At 42.0% G+C, this 19,612-nt stretch overlaps 1 protein-coding gene and 1 long non-coding RNA gene across 2 annotated transcripts; both read left to right on the forward strand.

Annotated features, from left to right (window-relative positions):
- Positions 1 to 14,558: 14,558 nt before the first annotated feature.
- Positions 14,559 to 16,408, forward strand: LOC139684370 (uncharacterized). The gene is made up of 2 exons (XM_071580259.1): positions 14,559 to 14,807; positions 15,871 to 16,408. The coding sequence occupies exons 1-2, from the start codon at positions 14,728 to 14,730 to the stop codon at positions 16,406 to 16,408; spliced, it is 618 nt and encodes a 205-aa protein (XP_071436360.1). The 5' UTR covers positions 14,559 to 14,727.
- A 430-nt stretch (positions 16,409 to 16,838) lies between these two features.
- Positions 16,839 to 19,153, forward strand: LOC139668825 (uncharacterized). Its single transcript, XR_011697127.1, has 3 exons — positions 16,839 to 17,053; positions 18,021 to 18,199; positions 18,898 to 19,153. It is a non-coding gene; the product is annotated as an uncharacterized lncRNA (long non-coding RNA).
- The last annotated feature ends 459 nt before the right edge of the window (positions 19,154 to 19,612 follow it).

Consider the following 19,612-nt stretch of genomic DNA (forward strand, 5'->3'; position numbering starts at 1 on the left):
TTTAAAATTTTTCAGAACATGTGGAATGTGTTATATTCATTTCACTGTTGCATCTAAGGAATGCATGAATATTTTTGTTGTACACACATAATTGGAAAGAGTGCAAAAATCTATTAAAGGAAAACCCTACTTAAGGTTTAGCTTCAATTTAAAGTGATTTTAGTTGTAAGGAATTTTATCAACTGATGTTCTTAAAGACATGTTTAAATGTAGTAAAACAATGTTTATTAGTTTACCAATAAACTGAAGCTTCTCAGACTGGAATGAGAGCAGTGGACGTTTTCAACTTGGAGAAAATCAGATGATACTTGAAAGGAAAAATAGATTTTCCCTGAAATGTCCTTTAAAATGATGTTCCTAATTCCTACCCAAAATGGTGGCCAACCTGCCCAAGAATGATGCTTTCAGGGCAGAAGATTTGTTCTATGATGAAAACACAGTTTAAGCCTGCACTCAAGGTTTTAATTTAGTCCTAGGACTTGGGGGTTTGTTATTTTGTTTTCAAGTGTCACTAAATCTTTCTCCTTACCCCTCTGCTGCTAGATTAATTATTTTCTGTGCAAGGGCCCTTCTTTCAAAGTCCTCCATTATTCTGTTTTGACCATACTGGGGAACTTATCCAAGTCAACAAAAAGGCAGCCTTTCTCACAGAGGGGCTGTTCATGAAGTGGATGGTTTCATATATTACTGGGGCAGAGTTGCCTTAACATCTCCTATTCACACTGCTGTGCCAGGTGCATCCACTTACATGGCTCAAAACGCCGCTGCCACCACATCCGCCGCTGCCAAGGCCATTATGTGCCCTGAGTGATGGAGCAAGAGGCAGGACTCAGATCTTCTCTGCTGGGAAGCGGAGGGAGAGAGACCGATCTTTGTGTCTCAAAAAAAAAAAAAATCTGCTGTAGGGAGCCTTTTAACTTGCTGCAGCTCTCTAACTGTGAGAGCTTTGGAAGAAGATGGGGAGGAAAATAGCAGGAGTTTAGAACAAGACTCCGCTCTGCATCACTGCCCCAAGATACTGTAAAGAGGACAAAGGGAAACTGGGATATAAATAGAGAATGACATTTTCCTTGCATTGTCCACAATGAATACATTTGTACATGAACAAAATCGTTGGAACGAGACAACATGCATGCCTGATGTTGAAGAAAAGCTTGTTTGTGCTTAGTACATTGGAGACATTGTTCGAAAATAGTTCATCCTTTTGTAAATATTGCCTCGGCATTGGTGCCAGGGTCACTGTTGCTTTGCGCTATCAGCTGAATAAGTATCAGTCATGCACATGCTGCTGGGAGAAATTTTAATACGGGCACCAGATTTAAAAGGAGAAAATTATCCTCTTAAGGACTGTCCCCTTCACTTGTAGTTAATACTCCCTGCTTTACTCTTACTATTCTTTCTTCCAAACTCACCCTGTTTTCTTGCACCTAAAGGGTGTTTCATACATGTCACCAGGAAATAAAAACTGTCCCATCCCTCGGGCAGCGTTAGTGTGTGCATAGAAAGCAGACATCCTTTGCAGACAAAATCCTGGTTGGAGGAAATCTTGCCTTTGCTTTCAATCTCCAGTGATAGAGCTACAGTAGATCCAGGCTATGGCCCCTCCTTGTGCAAAGTGGCTCATGTCAGCTGAGTGGCACCGCGCTGGAGATCTTGGCTCTTTGCTTTGTTTGCTTGTTTTCTGGAAAGACGTTTACGTGGCAACATTTTTTTTCTCTCAAGTTCTGAGAATTCAGCAAAACAAATACTTGTACCACATGCAAAACCAATAATAAAGTATGTTCTGCATCCAGTGAAAGGCTCCTTGTATCCCTGAGCAGAAGGCAAATGTGATGAACAAGATACTTTTGTATTCATCCCCATACCCAGATTTTTGGCAAGACAAACCACAATCTGAAACTACAAAAATTGGAGGACCCTCCAGCGTTTCATGCTAGCAGGCAAATACAGCTACCCCGCTGACACAGTCAAACAGATCAGGGGAAAGTGAACTACTGACTTGACCAAAAAGTAGTCAATGGAAAAGCTGAAAATTATACCTTTAAAACATGTTATGATGTCCAGGCAATTTTGGAAATGTTTCTCTGTGCTAAATAAGGTATAGTTCAAGCTCAAACAAGATGTGGTAACAGCTATTGTACCAAGCTTACACAGTGCCTGAATATAATGATGCCACACATCCTGGAGATTACTGTATTCTGCCACTCTCTGCTTTTATCTCTATGGCCATGCCCCAGGGTGGAAAAGTGGTACCCTTCAAATCAGGCCCTTCAGATTTTACAGTTGGAAGTGGGAGTTGCATTAGTCTCCCTGATAGAACAGGGATATCACAAGTGTTTTTCTCGTAGTTTGCACTGCACTCAGTTTGAAGTTAAGTTGTGCTGTGGTCACACACTTTCACCTGGCCAAAAGGGCCAGGAGCTCAGTCTGCGCCTGGCTGGTGGAATAGGGGTAAGGGGACAAGAGTCCTGCTCTGCTGGTGGCTTGCCTAGTGACAGTAGACTACTTCTGAGAGAGCTCTCTGGGAAGGAAAAGATGGTGGCATAGGTTGGAACCTAGGAAGGCTGGAACTTGGTACCCCTTAAGGTCCTTTCTGACCTGACCCATTCTGTGATTCTATGATGGGTAGGCACCACAGGAGTCCCAGTTTCCTAGGAGGTCCATGTGCTTTAGTTCAACAACTGCTTTTATGCATTTGACCTCTGCCTGCATTTACTGCACAGATGTCCTCTTCTGAGTATTCCATGCTCAAATAGACTTGTCCTATTACCACCTTGATTGCGGTTGTGTGTGTTTTTTTGCCATGTTTCCACTTATTATTTTTTGCCATGTTATTATAAAAATGAAAATTTAATATTCTGCTCTGTCCTTAAAAAAAAAAAGTAAAATAATCTATCGGTCAGGGATGAATGTCCAAAGACTGTAGTAATTAATTAATGGAAAATTTATTTCATATTGATAATAATGATTTGTTAGAAATTACTCCATCATATGTCACTTTAGGCTTTCCTGATACATAACTTAATGCAGGCAATTTTTAAGTCTTCAACTTCAGGTCTGCCATTCAGGAGCTATTTGGAGTTTGTGAAATATTAAATAATTGTCTCCATAACAGTTAAACCTATTTTCTTACCCAGAAGCGATGCCACAGCCCCACCCAAACTAAAACATACCTATTCTTTCACACCTGTAAGAGTCAACTAGCAATGATTAAAAGTACAGAATTGGGAAGAAAAAAAAAGACCACTAAAATTCATGGTTCAGTCTTTATTTCATTATTACTCAAACCATTTGTGGTTACAGCACAAGGTGATAAGTGGGTTTTTTTATATATTGGTTCTGTTGTTTTTGTAACTAAAATGTTGACAAGGCTGCTCAAAGCCAACTACACTATCCAGACAGCTTTTTTTTTTGGAGCTCTGAACACCCTTAGCCCTCATTTCAGTGTAGTTCTCTGCACATTTTCCACTACTGCAATAGGGCCAGGATTCCATCCTTCCTCTCTCAATGGTTCAAAAATAGTAAGAAAATCTAGGGGTCAAAGGATAACAAAATGCTTTTGCAGTAAAATTAGGTGGACTAGAAATGTGAATTTAAGTAAGAACTAGAATCCCTTTCTGTACCATACACTGCAGTGATTGGCTTTCATATATGATAGAACTCAGCAGACTTTTTGAGTAAAATTTGTAAATTTTATTCTAAAAAATTGAAGTAGAAAGGTTCCTCCAGCTAAGAGGAACACAGAAGAACCAAAAGTTGCCATTGTAGAAGTTTAGACTGATTACTCAGAGAAATAGAGGACTGAGTTGTCAAGGGGACAGTATATACTAATCCTAAGCAGATATAGTTTTCTCCTTAGTTGTGCTTTGCAGTGGGTATCAAGCCTCAACCTTGTGCCATATTTCTGGTAAGTAGAAAGGAAGTTTATCCACATCTTCACAAGACAGAATGATAACAAAAACATTGCAATACAATGGAGTTATTTCAAAATACTTCTTCTCTCAGTATTGGGTGGTTCCTTGATAGACCATAAATATAAATATTTAAGAGAAAGCACTGTCAACAAAGCAACATCCTTTCTTACGCCCTGGGAGTGATTTAAAGTAAGCAATTTTATTAAAAGGATTCTAGCAGTAGCCTATACAAGGTTTTATCACCAGCTTTAGATGACACTGTGAAATCGTAAACACGATATATTATTAATTATAATTTACTTTTATCATCCAGGTATCCCACTTCAGACCAGGGGCCTTTCCTCTAGGCACTGTAAAAATTCATTAGAAATGTGTTTGGAGAGATTAAGATGAGTATCTGGCTACATCTTGGCCTTGATTGTGAAAGAGCACACTGTCAAGCATCTTAATAACATATTTACTGATATTCAATTATATGCTAGAGAACAAAATTGATCACCATGCTTAAAAATATTTGCTGCCACCTGACAGCAATGAAAAATGTTACCATCCATCATGCAACTGGCAGGCCCATTGGCTGAACACCAGTCCCTGCAACCACCCTCCACACCTTGTGGAGGAGCTGCTAATTGGATACAGCCCTGCTTCCTCCTTGCCTTCAGCTTTCTATGTGTACCTGAGGAGCAGGGACAGGGAAGGCTGTGGAAGTCTGAGAACAAAAACCCTCCAAAAAAACCTGTGCCATTCCTGACCATGTTTGGTTAGTGGAAGCAATGCTTTTTAACCAGTTCTCGCAAGACAAAGTTCAGTGTTGTCCAGGACAGGTATCTGCATTTCATGTTTTCTGAGTGCAAGTGATCCCAATCACAAATGATATTGCAGACGCAATTTAGTCAGGAAATCAGATACTGGAAATGCCACATACACACTTGCTATACCCTACACGTTTGTTTCTCCCCCATCCGCATTCCTCCAATGCCCCGCTGGGTCAGCTCAGGATCTCTGCAGGCCCTCTGATCTAACCTGTAAGCTCCCATCTGCAGGTGAAACCCCTACTAGTTTATTAGCATGCAGATGTGGATTTAATTACATTTTGACTTCCTTTACTAATGCAAGGGACACAGTCATTCACTTCCATTGCTACAGCCAAGTCCTCTTCTGTGCCAACAGCAGCTCCCTGCCTTTGCCTTGTTAGACAATTTCATTGCTACAGTTGATACATGGGTTATGTTGTTGGTACAGGATCATTAACAAAAATATTAAATAACCCTGATCTCCAGGTTATTCCCAGTTGCCTCATCTAGGAAACCATGTCAACAGAGCCTGCTATCACATCTCTTTTGCCCGCTGCTTTGTGTGCTTTAATGTTAAAACCCTGGCCACAATGCTCTCTCTTGCTTATCAGTGATTTTTAGCATGGCATTGAACAACTCCTTTACTATTATTAATAGATTTGATCTACAAGGATAAAAGAGGGGAAGAGGTGAAAATGAGGGTCCAAGGGTAATCAGACTATTCTACATACTCATCTTCATCACCACTTGGCATGTTTGCAGCAGTGCCACGGCTATCCTCTTACGCTATTTCTTTTCCTTTTGGCTTTTCTGAAGGTGGGGGAGAAGCCTGCAAAGCAAATAGTTGTTTTCCTTTAGTATAGTGGGTTTTGTTTGTTTGTCTGTTATTGGCTTTCTAGCTTGGATTTTGCAAAGGTTTTTTTAAACATAGGACTTGCCATGCATTTATGCTAAAGGCTTCCAGGCCAAAGAAACGTGCAAAACTTGGAAGGTGGTAGAAAAGTTTTACACAGCATCATAACAATGGGATTTTTTGTTTTGTTTTGTTTTGTTCCCGGTTCCTTTCTTTTTAATTCCTAATGTCTTTCTTGCTTTTTGAACCACTCCCAAGCAGTGCATTGATGTTTTCATGGAAGCATTTATTACAGCCCCACGATGCTGCTCCTGGGGGGTAGCAGCCAGCTGAGACCCTGCCATTCCCACCCGTGCATCACAGGGAAGTCATCTACACCGAGGTTCATCTGCTGTTTTGTTGCTCAGTTACTCAGCTTTACAGTGTCCTCCCTCATCCTGTCGTTGTGTTCGTAGTAATCTCTGCAACTTCTATTCATGCCCCTTCACAGAACACTTCTGAGCACGTTGTACAATGTTGGTGGAGGGGCTCTGCTATTTGACTCCCATCACATTCATTTTTGACCTTTGCTTCCTCTCTTTTCATATGATGTTCGTCCACGTGAGAAGCTGCCTCTTTGCCTATGCAGCTTAAGTCTTTTGAGAGCCTCTGGTAAAAGATGTCAAATGCCTTTTTTAAATTCCTGTTAAATGTGTCATTGAGAACTCCCCTCCCCATACAGAGGGACTTGCAAGGCATCACTTCCCTTTGCAAAAGCTGCCTGCTTCTTCCCCTATGTCACACTTACTTACCCATTTGTTAGCTAATTCTTTTCTGTAACTACTTTACCTGGCTTGGGCATGAGACCCAATAACCTGTACTTACCTCTAGAGCCATTGCTAAAAATTAGTAACATATGAGCCAGTGAGCTTTTCCTCAAACTAATTTTTTATACAGTTAATTGTGTTTTTTACATATACAACCTGCCAGATAGATGTTCTTTTCTGATTTCTTCATTTGGGTATAACTTCAGTTTTTTAAAGGATGCTTTTTAACTTGTACCAACCTTAACCAAGCTGTTTAGCTATGTTCACACTCTTTTAAGACTCTGTAAAACCTGTAAGATATGACCAGGCCTTGGCTGGACTAGAAGTAAAGTGTGAAAGTCTTGGAAGAGTAAATTGCAGGATTTAGAACCTCTTATGTTCATGGTCTTCTCAGATATATGCTAAAGACCCCAAGAAAATCCATGTTTCACCACCACCTCTGTGAGAGAGCTTCTCTGTGAATCCTTTAGATGGAGGTAAAAGGGCAAAAAAAATTAACTTTTGTTCTGGCTTTCCTAATTTCAGAGTGGGAAAACTTGGTCCTTGAATGCAAGCAGAAAAACAGTCATATCAAATAGGATTTTAGAAGTAATCAGAGTTTAAAAGGATGAAAAATTGGGACTGCCCATCAGGAACTTGGATGGGGGGAAGCATGAGATAAAATTGGATAAACAGAAAATAAGAAAAACACTACAGAGCTTCCCTAAGAATAGATTATGGCACACTAGCCAGACATTTACAAAAAAAACACCAAACCATGCTTTTATACATCAAGTAAATTACTTGACTTAATCTGGCTGGATTTCAGGAAAATATTTGTTAGTATGCTACTTGAAAAAAAACCCCAAATGAAGGAAGACAGCAATTTCTAAATTATCTCTTAATATGAGTAAGAGCTTGCAAAGTACTTTGGAAGGGAAAGTCTCAAATTAGAGGAAGGCTGATAGTGGACTTCCTTAAAGAATGATCTCAAATAGATCCTACTAATTATTTTCACTGACTACCTTAATCTAGGAATGATCATCTGAGGACACAAAGCTGAGGGTACTGCTGGCATGAAATAGCACTGGAATATTGTATAACAAAGGCCCCAAAAATCATTTTACATGATAAGCTTGACTCAGTACCATGGAACTCTGCATATACCAAACCTAGGAAAAGTTCTTCAGTATGGTATTTTAACTATAAAGATAAAACAAGTGGTCAAGTTTCTCAGTTGTCCCACAGGCACAGAAGTAAAATATATCAAATAAAAGAGCTTTATAAAAATGCTGCATTACAAAGTTCATACAGCAAATTCCAAGGGAAGATTAAAAAAAAACCCAATAAAAAACAACAAAACAGAACATATTTTTGTTTAATTAGAGACAGTGATAATGTTACTTAACTTCCAGAAAGACCAAAATTCTGTAGATTCTTCTACTAAAAATAAAAAAAAAAATCCCACTTTTAGGTATTATTCAAGAGTGTCACACAATTCTTTATACATTCTGTTCCCCTTGCAATTTCACAGGTATCACCTGTAAACCGGAGACTAACCCACAAGATCGATAGAAACAATATAATGTGACACTAAGTCCATCTCCTCTGTTGATTCTGTAAAAATGTTTCGGAATTTGTTCTCTTGCTCCCAGAACTGTCAAACAAAGCCAGTGCAGGACCCCAAGTGAGAAGTACCGTACAGCTTTCAGCAGGTGTACCTGAAATAACACACTGATGTGCCTGAGGTAACCTAACAACAGAGGCAACTCTTCTGTGAGCTAAGCCAGCTCACCGGTACCGCCCTGCACCGTATCATGTGCGTGTGCCAGCTCACGTCCATAGCCGTGCAAAGTGTAAAGATCCCTGAACAAATCTGGACATGCCAGGAAGTTCAGAGGAAGCCCATGGCTTGGATGAAACTAATGACACCCTTTTATAAAAAAGCCTTTTGACACCCTTGTCAAGCAATATCATTATGATAGTGCAAAGGTCAAGGTCATAAGCTAGGAATGAAGAACTTTTGCTATGAGCATCCATAAGAAAAGGTAAGTTGGGTGTTTCAGTCAGTCCTCAAGGCTTTTGAGATATTGATAACAAGTATCTCTAATACAAAATTAAATAATTAAAAATAAAAATACTAGTTGTTGTATGTCTAGCAGGTATTAATGTCACCATGAGAGGCCCTGGCAACATCTCCCAGGAGCACTGTGCCTCCTTCTAACCCTGCAGGTGAGAAGAGATTTACTGGACATGGAGGTGCAAATGAGGACTAGAACAGTCAGGGAAAAGCACCGTTCTCTTATGACAAGTATGTCACATCTGGGTTGGCTGTACTGAGACTGACCAGGTTTTGGCAGTAACTGAGGAAAGCTCAAGAGGAGACAGACTGGACTTTACACCAGGCAGGAGAAATGCTCTTTAAACTGAAGTCAAAGACCTTGCAAAATACGAGAGGTTCAGGTGGTCATGGTACACATTATCTGAAATCTTCAACCACGCAGAGGAACAAAAAATCAGCTGATGATAGAGGTAGCTTCAAGATGGAGCCTGGTGTCTCTGCATGTTAAGCTGAAGAGTGTAACATGGCTGCCTGCGATAGAGAGGAGCAGGCCCAACAGCAGAGGAGGTCTTCTCCAGCCCTGCCCACGTGTAAAGGACAGAGCTGACTACGAAAGCTCTGATTTTCAAAACATGTCTCAAATTTACACATTTGCCACCAGCCAGTTTACCACTACCTTCTATCTTATATTCAATAGTGTAAATTCAAGAGTGTAAATTAATGTGAAGTACAATCTTCCTAATTATTACAGTTGGTGAACAAATGGGGCCATGCATATGCAAGTATCTAATTAGTCACGTCGTAGTTGTCTGTCTGTGGAAATACCCTGTTTGACTATGAAATCATACTGCCTGCTTTGGCTTATACGATGATGTGTGTTGCTGTGACTCTTGCATAAGGAGAATTAGTCCTTCTCTTTTAATAATACTGCACCATTCTGCTCAATTCTGAGCCCTTAATCTTGCATCACAGTGAAACGCTCTAGCAGTAACACATAATTGTCTAGATTTCCAGTTTTCCATTTTGTAAAGCACTAGTTCCTGACCTCTGCTGAATGTGTACAGTGGCCTACCTTGACACAATATTAGATTAATCTTAACTGAAAAGAGTCCGAGTGTAGCTGCAATAGAAAAAAAATATGACCTCACCTACTCATGAATTCCATGTTTCGGTCTTCTTTTCTTAGAAGAATGTTACCATTTCACTATGATACATGTGTGGTTTCACAAGTTCTGTTTGTTTTAGACTGAGATGACTTGGCCTTATTAGCTCCTTCTATGCCCTTCAGTTTTGGTGGGGTCCCAAGTGCCTCCTTAGCAGTATTGCAAAAGGAAATCCCCATAAACCACGCAAATCCCTAAAAGAGCTGAGGGCAAAACCAAGCAGATCTCTGCTCCGGCAGGCAGCATCCTCCCCTTGCACGGCACTGCCACGCGTGTCCATGGCAGCTCTGCAAAGAGACGGAGAACAGCACAGCAGCCTGCAGGTTTTACTTGCTCTCCATGGTTGAAACGAACTCCCACACTCAGAGCACCTTTCCTGTATTTGCTTGATATCTAAGGGAGCTTATTGATGGGATTTCTAGGGCAACATCATCACTGTGGCCCTTCTATAATTTACAGATAATAGGCAATGAAACAGAGATGTAATTTGGAGGACTGGGCATGATACAGGCTTGTGTTCTCTACGGCGGGCAACATACTTGCTTTTATGTTCAATTTGTAGGGCTACTGGCTCCTTTCTGAGTTATCACTACTTCATTTAGATAAGCGTCAGCAACGGACAGACAAAAAACATGTTTGTGTCATTTTAAAAATACCTGGACCTTTTCTCCAGAATATGTTAATTCCTTATCTTCTTGCTTATGTATAGCAATTCAGATTCCTCCTAATTACTAATTAATTTTATGGTTATTTTTACCTTCTTCCCCCTCTCCCAACACAGTGAAATGTATATACTAATGTACATGCACATACGCATACCTCATCAAAATTATTTCAGCATAAGTAGGAATACCACGAACCAAAAGTTTAGCATCCCTGCTACAGTGAAAGATGACTGCCACCTATAGGTAAGACCTCATGTTAACATATTTAGATAAAATTTTAATAGTACTCTTTTTAGTTAATTCAATTTGCAATTATCTAGAAGGACAGAGTTTTGATTTATTTGCTATATATTTTGTCAGTAAATAATCATTGCTCACCCTCTGAAAGTTGGGTATTGAACTAACTCACTGAGGGAAGAACATCAACTTCACGATGAATAAAAAAAATTAGGGTATGACGTGCTTATTTTTCTTATTCTGAATAAAGACGACATAGAAGCATTTTAATTCTCCATGCAAAGAAAAAAGACTCACTGCTACACAGCTGGGTACAGCATATCAGATAATGCTGTATTTAATGACTATTACAATTTTAAAGTTTAGCCCTCTCAAGGTTTTAATATTTTTCTTGCTGCTTTCTATTACTAAATACATACAAGTAGCTTAGCTATGCAGTCCCATGAAAACGTGTGTATAATCAGTATGCCATATTAATTTTCTTTTCAAAATTTTTCATTTTTCTTAGTAAAATGAAAGATAAGTGGGGGAAGGGAGGCAGTAGAAAAATATATGGCTTGATTATGTAAGCCTCAATTTTTCTGATAATCACCCTATGCAGCATTTACCTGGAAAACTCAAAAGAAAGTACAGACAGGAAAGGCAAACTTATTGTATCAAATATACCTTTTTCTGATTCAGCTTTCAGGTACTTAAAAGCAAACAGCCTGACAATTCTGTGTATCTGACTTTCAAAGAGAAAAATGCTCGATTACAGCTGCTATACTGCAGTAAGCTGCATTAAAACGGACATCACTATCTATTTCTCAGAAATACCATCCGCAAAAATAGCTGGAAGTCTAGCAAATTAATGTATGTATTTCAGCTGGGGAAAAAAATCATTTTGCTCCAGTAAACAAAAGCTAATTGTAGCCATTATATTTCTCCCTTTCAGGGCCGGGGCACAGTAGTTCGGAATGAAGAGTGATGGAACTTAACAAAAAAGAAAATTATACTAGAAGTAATAGCAACTAATACAAACTAAGAATAATTCTATTTTTTTTTAAATCTCCCTTTTAAAGTAATCTTAGTCCCAGGCCTTCTCATTTCTATTCTACTTTACTAAATATGATAATCAGCCTATGTAAAAAACCTGAAATCAATATTACACTAGTGCTTACTTCATACATTTTCACTAATTTTTTATTTCTAAAACTATGAGATAAACTTACAAAATACTGTAAAAGTGGTCAGTAAACGCCGCTCAGATATCTGAGGTTCACACATCACCATTTTGTGCTTGCTTTCCGACGGCATCGGAAACCTTTAGAATCTACGCAATTCAGACACTTGTGATAAAATCTTTGTGCTTCATAGACAAAAACATCTTGTAGGTAAAGGAAATGCTCCACAGAAATATATTAGTGGTGTATTTTCCTGACATATTTCAGATACTGCAAAAAATAGCATTCTCCAATTTACTTCCTTGTGTCCACTTTGGCTGCTGAATCAAACTGTCGACGGTCCGGTAACGTTTCCCTGTATTTTCAAACCAGAGTTTAAACTTAAACCACTTACTTTGCTTGGGTGAGAACTTCATATCAGACAAAAATTACTCCTTATCATGTTTGATGAATCCAGCTTAAAATAAAATACCAGAACTGCATGAACATCTGTGACAAATTACTTGTTTTGGTCATTCTGCTCTTTCTTTTTTAATCTCCCACTGGAGAACAATTTCGTAGGTATAGTATTTTACAGTGCAGACCTCCTCCACCAGCCCACTGCTTGCAAAAGGAACTTAAAAAAATTATTTTGCATGTGTCTTAACAAAATCTGAACAGAATATAGTTGGACCTTTTAGAATGATTACAAGTAAGAAAACGGAAATAAACAAATAAGCTAGTACCTCAAATTTACAAGAGCAACAAAAAACTAAAGAAAATTTAGAAATGCAACAGAGGATTCTTAAACTAATAGATCTATTAATGGAATATGAAACAAACCCTCCTTTCCTGGTGACACATCACTGAGTTACTACTTGTATACTTCTGCAAGTATAAATGGAGAGCAAAATTTTTCTATATATAGTCAGGATGACAAATGTTCAGCTATTTCCATTTCCGTATCTTTAAAACTGAGGCCTTCTTAAAGGACAGGGCACTCAAAAAGATCCACAAGATACTGGAAAACCCAGACAGGTTTCTCCTGATTTTTTGTCACCAATGATCTCAGTGTTTCATAAAGGAAAAAAAAACCCTCACAAGTCAGGCAGTATTCCTAATTCTCTGAAGTGCTTGTTGTTAATTTTATGCCTTTATAAAAAGATGAATAAAATTCTACTTCCCGAGTAAAGAAATACAGAAGGTCGTATCATAGCTTTAAAAAAATGATTCTTTCTGTTCTATATAGATGTCTCATCAATTTCACTTGAATGCTGCTTATAACACAGATTTTACTTTAAATAATAGTACTTAATGCCCATATGGATTTTTTGTTATCTAATAGCTTTGCTAGATTGGTCATGGATTTTTTACTGTGCTACACATTTTTTCAGTACTTAGTTATGTGCCTGTATTTTCCAACAGACGTTCAAAATATTACTGCATTGTGGTCTATTCCACTGTGTTTTGACACTAAGTGCATTCAGTTACTCATAACATAAAATGCTTAGAGACACACCTAAACAAAAAACCAGATTACCATGTGATATATTGGAATGAATGTGACTTTCTTCTAATGGGGGAAAACCTGTTTGTTCATAATAATTTAATTTAAAGCTGGGACAGGGAGCAACGCACCTGGGAGGAGCTCACTGTAAATTCCAGAAATGCAAGGAGCTTCACAAAAAGTCTGCAGTTACCTTGTGTTTTAAGTAACCACGCAGCGCTGACAGCTATTAGCAGTAGCAAGGACTTGCATAACGAGGACTTGAAGGAAGGCTTAGTACTATCCATGACGGAGTGATTTAAAGAAAATGAAGGCATGTATTTCTTTATGATGCGTTATGTAACAACACAGAGGGCACTCTGAGGCATTCAAAAAAGTATGGGACCCACATTTGATCTTATACTGGTTATTTATCACAGAAATATTTAATAATGCTTATAGCGTAAGGCTTATGAAACACCTAACATAGGAATGTTATCTGGTACAAATTAGTTTCAAATGTTTTAGATGACATATTTTGTTTTGTTCATCTTTAGAAAAATATAATAGGTCCTATAATTCATTTGCTTCAAACTTCTGCAATACATGCAATCTCAGATAAAATAAAATTGTCAAAATCAGTGATAGCTGGACCTTCTGGTTCACATTAGTGTGAAGAGAAAACTGCTGTTGAGCTGACACATTGATAGATTACGAGTTCTGCTGAAGAATAGCTAAAAATGGTGACTCAATCTTGTCACTACTATATAAGAAGAATAACAGAAGTGGAGATGGTACTCATGATATCATGTCTTTTATCAAAACCCTAAAGGGTTCTGGTGCATCGAACACATTCTCTTCCGGAAAGCTTCTGGGTCTAAAAAATAACTGTGTAAGAAAATGAAACTAAATTTGCCTATTAAAAAACTCAAATCATTCATGCCCTAAATTTATTTAGAAATTAATATAAGGAGCAGATTGTTAAAAGACTGTCTTTGGCAGGGAGGAGGTGGGGGGGTGTCCTCTCTCTTTCTCTCTCTCCTTTTTTTTTTTTTTACAGTAGAGATGCTGGTCTTGTAATGACGAAATGGAGAGCTAGGAGGATTATGAAACACAAGTAACATGAAGGGCAAATCTGACTGAAAGACAGGGATAATATTATTCTAGTTATTTAAAACTTAGCTGGGTTAGTTCCTTGACAAACTTAAATCAATACAGCTCCCCTGAAATCAATAAGGTGACATAGATGCATCCAAGACATATCTAGCACGTAAGATAGTGTGGATCATTGTCTTCTGTTAGGGCAGTAAACATGAGCATGGGTGTATAATCATCTTTTTTAAACAGCTCCCTAATCTCTAGATATGCAAAAGAGAACTTTTAAAAGAGGCACCTTAAGCACTTCTGCTATTCTACCCCTGGTCCTCCGTTGATCTGAAACTTGCGTGGTCATTTACGCTGAAGTGAAGTTAGGTTTGAACACTGACTTGTGTCCCTCAGTGCTTCACACTTCCCTGTGCTGCTGCTTCAAATCACCATGGGAGGCTCAAGATGGAGGGAACGAGGCCTTGGTAGCTTGTGCCTTCCTCCCCAAACATCACCAAATGCTGCTGGCGCTTACTTCCGATGCATCCAAGGAGTTCTGCAACAACAGAAGGGAAAAACAAGGCTTCACAGTCCTCATCCTTCACTGAGAGGAATAACAGGTAAGGAGAAGGAGGAAACAGAAATACAGGGGAGAACGGAGGGAACTACTTCGTATTAGAGGCTCCCTTTTCTAAACAGAAGGAAACCTTGACACAAACTTCATCACATTACAAAGATGTAGACAGGCAGGCACCTCAGATTTCTGATAACTCAGTGGGTTTCTTTCAGGGAGAGATTAAGCATTGATTTGATTTTTATTTTTGCTTTTACTGGGGCCTACACTGTAAGTATTTGTAGCTTCTCCTGCAATAATTAATGTTTCATGTTGCACAGGAATTTCTTATGTTATAAAGAAAAGCTCTCCAACAAAACTGTGACTTAAGCTGTGTTCTTAATTTGGGGAGGAAAGGGAAGAAAACCAGCAAGGCAGAAAGTTCATCACTGTGCTCTAAAACATAGGGAGAACCAGAAACTGATATTTAAAAAAAAGTCTCAATCCTGTTCTGTGTTTTGCCTACAGTTTTTATGCTCGCATTTGCCTTTTGAGTATCCAGGCCGACATCTTTAGTGTATTCAGGCAACATATTAACACATTGTGGATACGGGAAAGAAAGAAATCAGAGATATTTGAGAGTATGAAGCAATAAACAGTAACCAAGCAGAGGAATGTTTTACGCAATGCTATTAGGACTTGAGAGCAAAGAGATTTATGCATTCTCGTGTCAAGCTTCTAAGCTTGGTAACAAGTGCAATGGGTTAAATTTTCTGAGTTTGGAACGCAATTGGTTTATGTTTGTGCCACAACGCTACGCAGCCCTTAAACGTACGAGCTCTTGCGGCAGAAAGTCTGCTTTTAGGACAGGCCCTGGAGTGACAGGCTGCGGCATGGTAGGGAGAGAGCCAGGTAATCCTGGCGGGGCAGCGCTGGCGATGCAGGACCCAGCAGGTATCCAGCCATCCAGCCTTACGTAAGGACTTATTTTCGTTCGGCTACATCTCGCCACCGCGCGAGGCACAGAAGAGGCTATTCCATCTCCCCGTGCAGCCCAGTCCCCTGTGGCAGGCCCAACAACCGCATCCTCGCATTCTTTAATTTTTTTTCCTTTTCTCCTCTCCAAACAGCACATCTACACAGTGGCGTTTACCTATTCGCTCGCGCCGCGGCTGCCACGCAGCCTATCTGGGCGCCCGGCTGCCACAGCCCACGTTCCCCGGAGCGATGCCGAAGAGGAAACCCGCGGTGCCTCTGCGGGCGAGGGGCGCGCTGCGGGCCGGCTCCGGGCGGGCAGCTCTCCCTCCTCGGCGGCGGCGGCGGGAGCGGCGGGAATGCTCCGCTCTGCGGCCAGCGGCGGGCAGCGTCCATTGCAGCTCGGCGGGTCCCAGTCCGGAGTACGGGGGCTCCGGCAGCCGGCGGGGGCACCTGGCCCCCGCTCCCCTAAACACGGCTGGCCAGGTGCGTTTATTTTTCATCCCGTCCGCTTCCCACAAATCCACGGTCTGCGGCCGCCGAGCCCCACCAGCAGCCCGGCCAGCCCACGAGTCACCACCGATCGCTCTCCCCTCTCTCTCTTTTCAAGCTCTCCCCGAGGAGGAAGCAGCTCGGCGGAGCCGCTCGTCCTGTGTTTCATCACCCCGGAGACGCCGCCGGCGGAGCGATTAAAACAAAGCGGAGAACCGCCACTTTCCACACTCTTCCCTTCCCGCGCCGAATAACGCGGCTGGCTGCGAGCGCTCGCCTAGCAGTGATAAAAACCAAGGGGGGGTAAGGAAGGAGAAGCCACCCCCCACCCCGGCAGCCCCCCGGCTGGTCCCCGCGCCCGGCGCATCCCGGCGCTTCCCGGCGCACCTGACAGCCCGCCGCGCCGCGCTGTATTTCCCTCCCTTAGCGACAGGGGAGGGGCGCGGCGGCCGCGGCCTCGCCATTGGTCGAGACGAGCGGCGCGGCGCGGCCATTGGCTGCGGCGGCGGCCAATGGGCTGCGCTGTATCCGGGATGCAGGAGGCTGCGGAGCTATTTAAATCCTGCCCGGTGATGTCAGCGCGGGCGCGCAGGGGGGCGGCGGGAGCGGGCATCGGGAGCGGGGGCCAGGAGGCAGCGGCGGGGCGGGAACGCCTGTCAGGCCGCGTTAGGCACGGAGTGGTTGTCGCTGCCTGCGCGGCGAGGTGAGCGGGAGTGGCCCCGCGCACCTGCCGAGCCTCCCCGCCTTACGGGACCCGGCAGCACCCCAACCCCTTCCCCGCCTTACGGGACCCGGCGGCACCTCCTCCACTTCCCCGCTAGCCTGTCGCGGTGACGATTCTGGAAGGTGCGGGTTAATTTCGGGGTGTTGGCAAGGGGCGCGCTGGGAGCGCTCGCTAGTTGTGCGAGTGGCGCGCTAAGCCCACTCTCGCGGAGAAGGTGGAAGGGCATCTCTGTGCGTTAATAACACTTCTGCGGTTCTTCAGGGGGAGAGGTACCCTCGCTGCATTTTATCTGTGCCCAGTGCCTCCCTGTAGCCTCGGTGACACTAGGGCCCTCATTTCAGGAAGGGCATTAAGGTGCTGGAGCGACTCCAGAGAAGGGCAATGAAGCTGATGAAGGGTCTGGCGTACCAGTCTTATGAGGAGTGACTGAGGGAGCTGGGGTTGGTTAGCCTGGAAAAGAGGAGGCTCAGGGCAGACCTTATCACTCTACAACTACCTGAAAGGAGGTTTTGGCCAGGTGGGGGTCAGTCTCTTCTCCCATGTGACTATGACAGGACAAGAGGACATCACCCTTAGCTGTGCCAGGGGAGGTTGGGCAACAGGAGGAATTTCTTTACAGAGATGGTGATTGGACATTGGAATGGGCTGCCCAGGAAGGTGATGGAGTCACCATCCCTGGAGGTGTTAAAGGAAAGGCTGAGCATGGCACTTAGTTCCATGGTCTAGTTGACAGGGTGGTATTAGGTCATAGGTTGGACTTCATGACCTCAGAGGTCTTTTCCAAACTAATTGTTCTGTGTATTTCATCCCTTGAAGGTACATAACTTGCCTCTTGGTGTCCTGCGGTTACCTCAGTTTTTGATCCTGAGGGACTGCCACAGGTGGGAAATCCTGAGCTGGGTTAAAGATGCTTGTTTGGGTCATGAAGCACACCAACAGTAGCTATAGTCACCTGGCCAGTTTTCCTCTTTCATTTCTGATTCTCGTCATGGCAGATCCTGTTCTGTGGGTCACAGGGAAGGCTTTTGGATACTAAAACCTGATAGATGCGTCTCACCACAAATGTTCTGTTTTCTATTGTCTTCCCAGCACAGCAATCACAGATGGAGCTGAAATGGTGTTAGGGTACAACAGAAGAAGATAAGCAAAGATCCAAAAGCACTGATCTCTCTTGGCAGAAAATGTAAATTGTGCTGTGCTTCAATATGCTGGAGACCTGTCTGGAGCTCATCTGGTAGCCTAACAACAGCTGAAAAGTGGGATTCAAGGTGAGTTGTTTGACCTGAGGCATGTAATCATCCTGCCTGTAGTCTGATGCCCAGTACTGTGATGGTTGCACAGTTCCCTGTCATGTGACCCAAACTGATCCATGATGTGACCAAAATGCAGGCATCTTCCTTTACACAAAGGTGTGTCACTCATGATGGGAACGCACATAAACACCAGGTAACAGACTGCAAGATTTCTCAGTTTGCAGATGGATGTGTGCTGTGTCCATAGATTTTTTTTTTGGCCTCTGTAACTTCATGCACTTCAATTGTTCAAAGATGTGTGTTCAGCTATGTGGCTCTAGAAGGGCAGATGGAAGTGAATCCCTAAAAGCAATTCTGCGGTGTGGTAAGATGAACATACAGGAGGTTACTGAGTTGAACATTGTTGGTGCTAGAGAAGATTTGTCATGAGAAAATTGGGACTGGAAGGCAGGAGCAAAAGTGGCTGCTGAAAACCAGAGGACTGAGTCTGCCAACAGCCTCCCAGTCAGGACAGTGGGAACAAATAGCCTATCTTGTTTCATGATGGAGCTACATAAATTCAGAGTTGCTGTTGGTATGAGAGGTCAGGTTTGACCTAGAACTTGACAGTTAAAGCTGGAGTGTGGAGTTGGTATACCCAAGGAAGGATGAAAAGCCCTTACTGTTAGATGTGAAGAAGCTGTCACTGAAACCATGTTTCTTTTCTTTGGCAGGATATGGCAATAGAGGTAGGGGACAACAGGGGAAGGCTGATTATGGAGGTGGCTTCTGCGAGAGTAGGGGATGACATGTCATAACTTGGTGTCCTCAAGATGAATCTGATTTTCTTCTAAGGACATTCTTCCACTGAGAGCCAGATGGAAGAATGCAAGAACCCCTTTCAGGAACTGATTCCACATGTCTTTTCAGTATCCTTGGCATTTCCTTGTTTTTTGTATTTGGGAAGTTGCTTGGAATAAAGATTAACTACAGTCAGTGTGTTGTTTATGTGTTTGTCCATCAATGGTACACTCCAGATTTTGTGAGTTACTGTCAAGGTTCAGGAGTAATACTTTTTGTTGTTTTGACTGATCTTTTCCCCATGGCCCCTGGCTCTGTTACTTCCAGAGTGACTTGGGGAAGTGTTGCTTTCCTCTAAAACATCAGATCAGCATTAGTGAGAGATGAAAAGCTGGGCAGAGGTGTTCAGGGTGGTCCTGCTCCTGACTGATGTATTTTGCACAAATGCTTGAAACTAATTTGATTCAAGAAGAAATTTTTCTCTGACATGGGCTGTTGCTTGGCAGGGAGAGGGGAAAGCGAAGAGGGAGGTATTCACACCCCTTGGCAAGATGGAATGGGATTCACTTTGTAAAATTAATTGCAGTTTCTGGGGGCAGGAACTGCTGGGATGGACAAAGCCCTGACCCTGGAGCAGTATATATAGTT

This window comes from Pithys albifrons, chromosome 2 (genome assembly GCF_047495875.1).
Source record: "Pithys albifrons albifrons isolate INPA30051 chromosome 2, PitAlb_v1, whole genome shotgun sequence".
Classification (NCBI taxonomy): domain Eukaryota; kingdom Metazoa; phylum Chordata; class Aves; order Passeriformes; family Thamnophilidae; genus Pithys; species Pithys albifrons.

Bases quoted from the DNA above. Each gene is read 5' to 3' on its own strand.
- LOC139684370 (XM_071580259.1), top strand. From the start codon at position 14,728: ATGCATCCAAGGAGTTCTGCAACAACAGAAGGGAAAAACAAGGCTTCA. The intron at 14,808-15,870 runs GTAAGGAGAAGG...CTCTCCAAACAG, and splicing joins TTCACTGAGAGGAATAACAG to CACATCTACACAGTGGCGTT.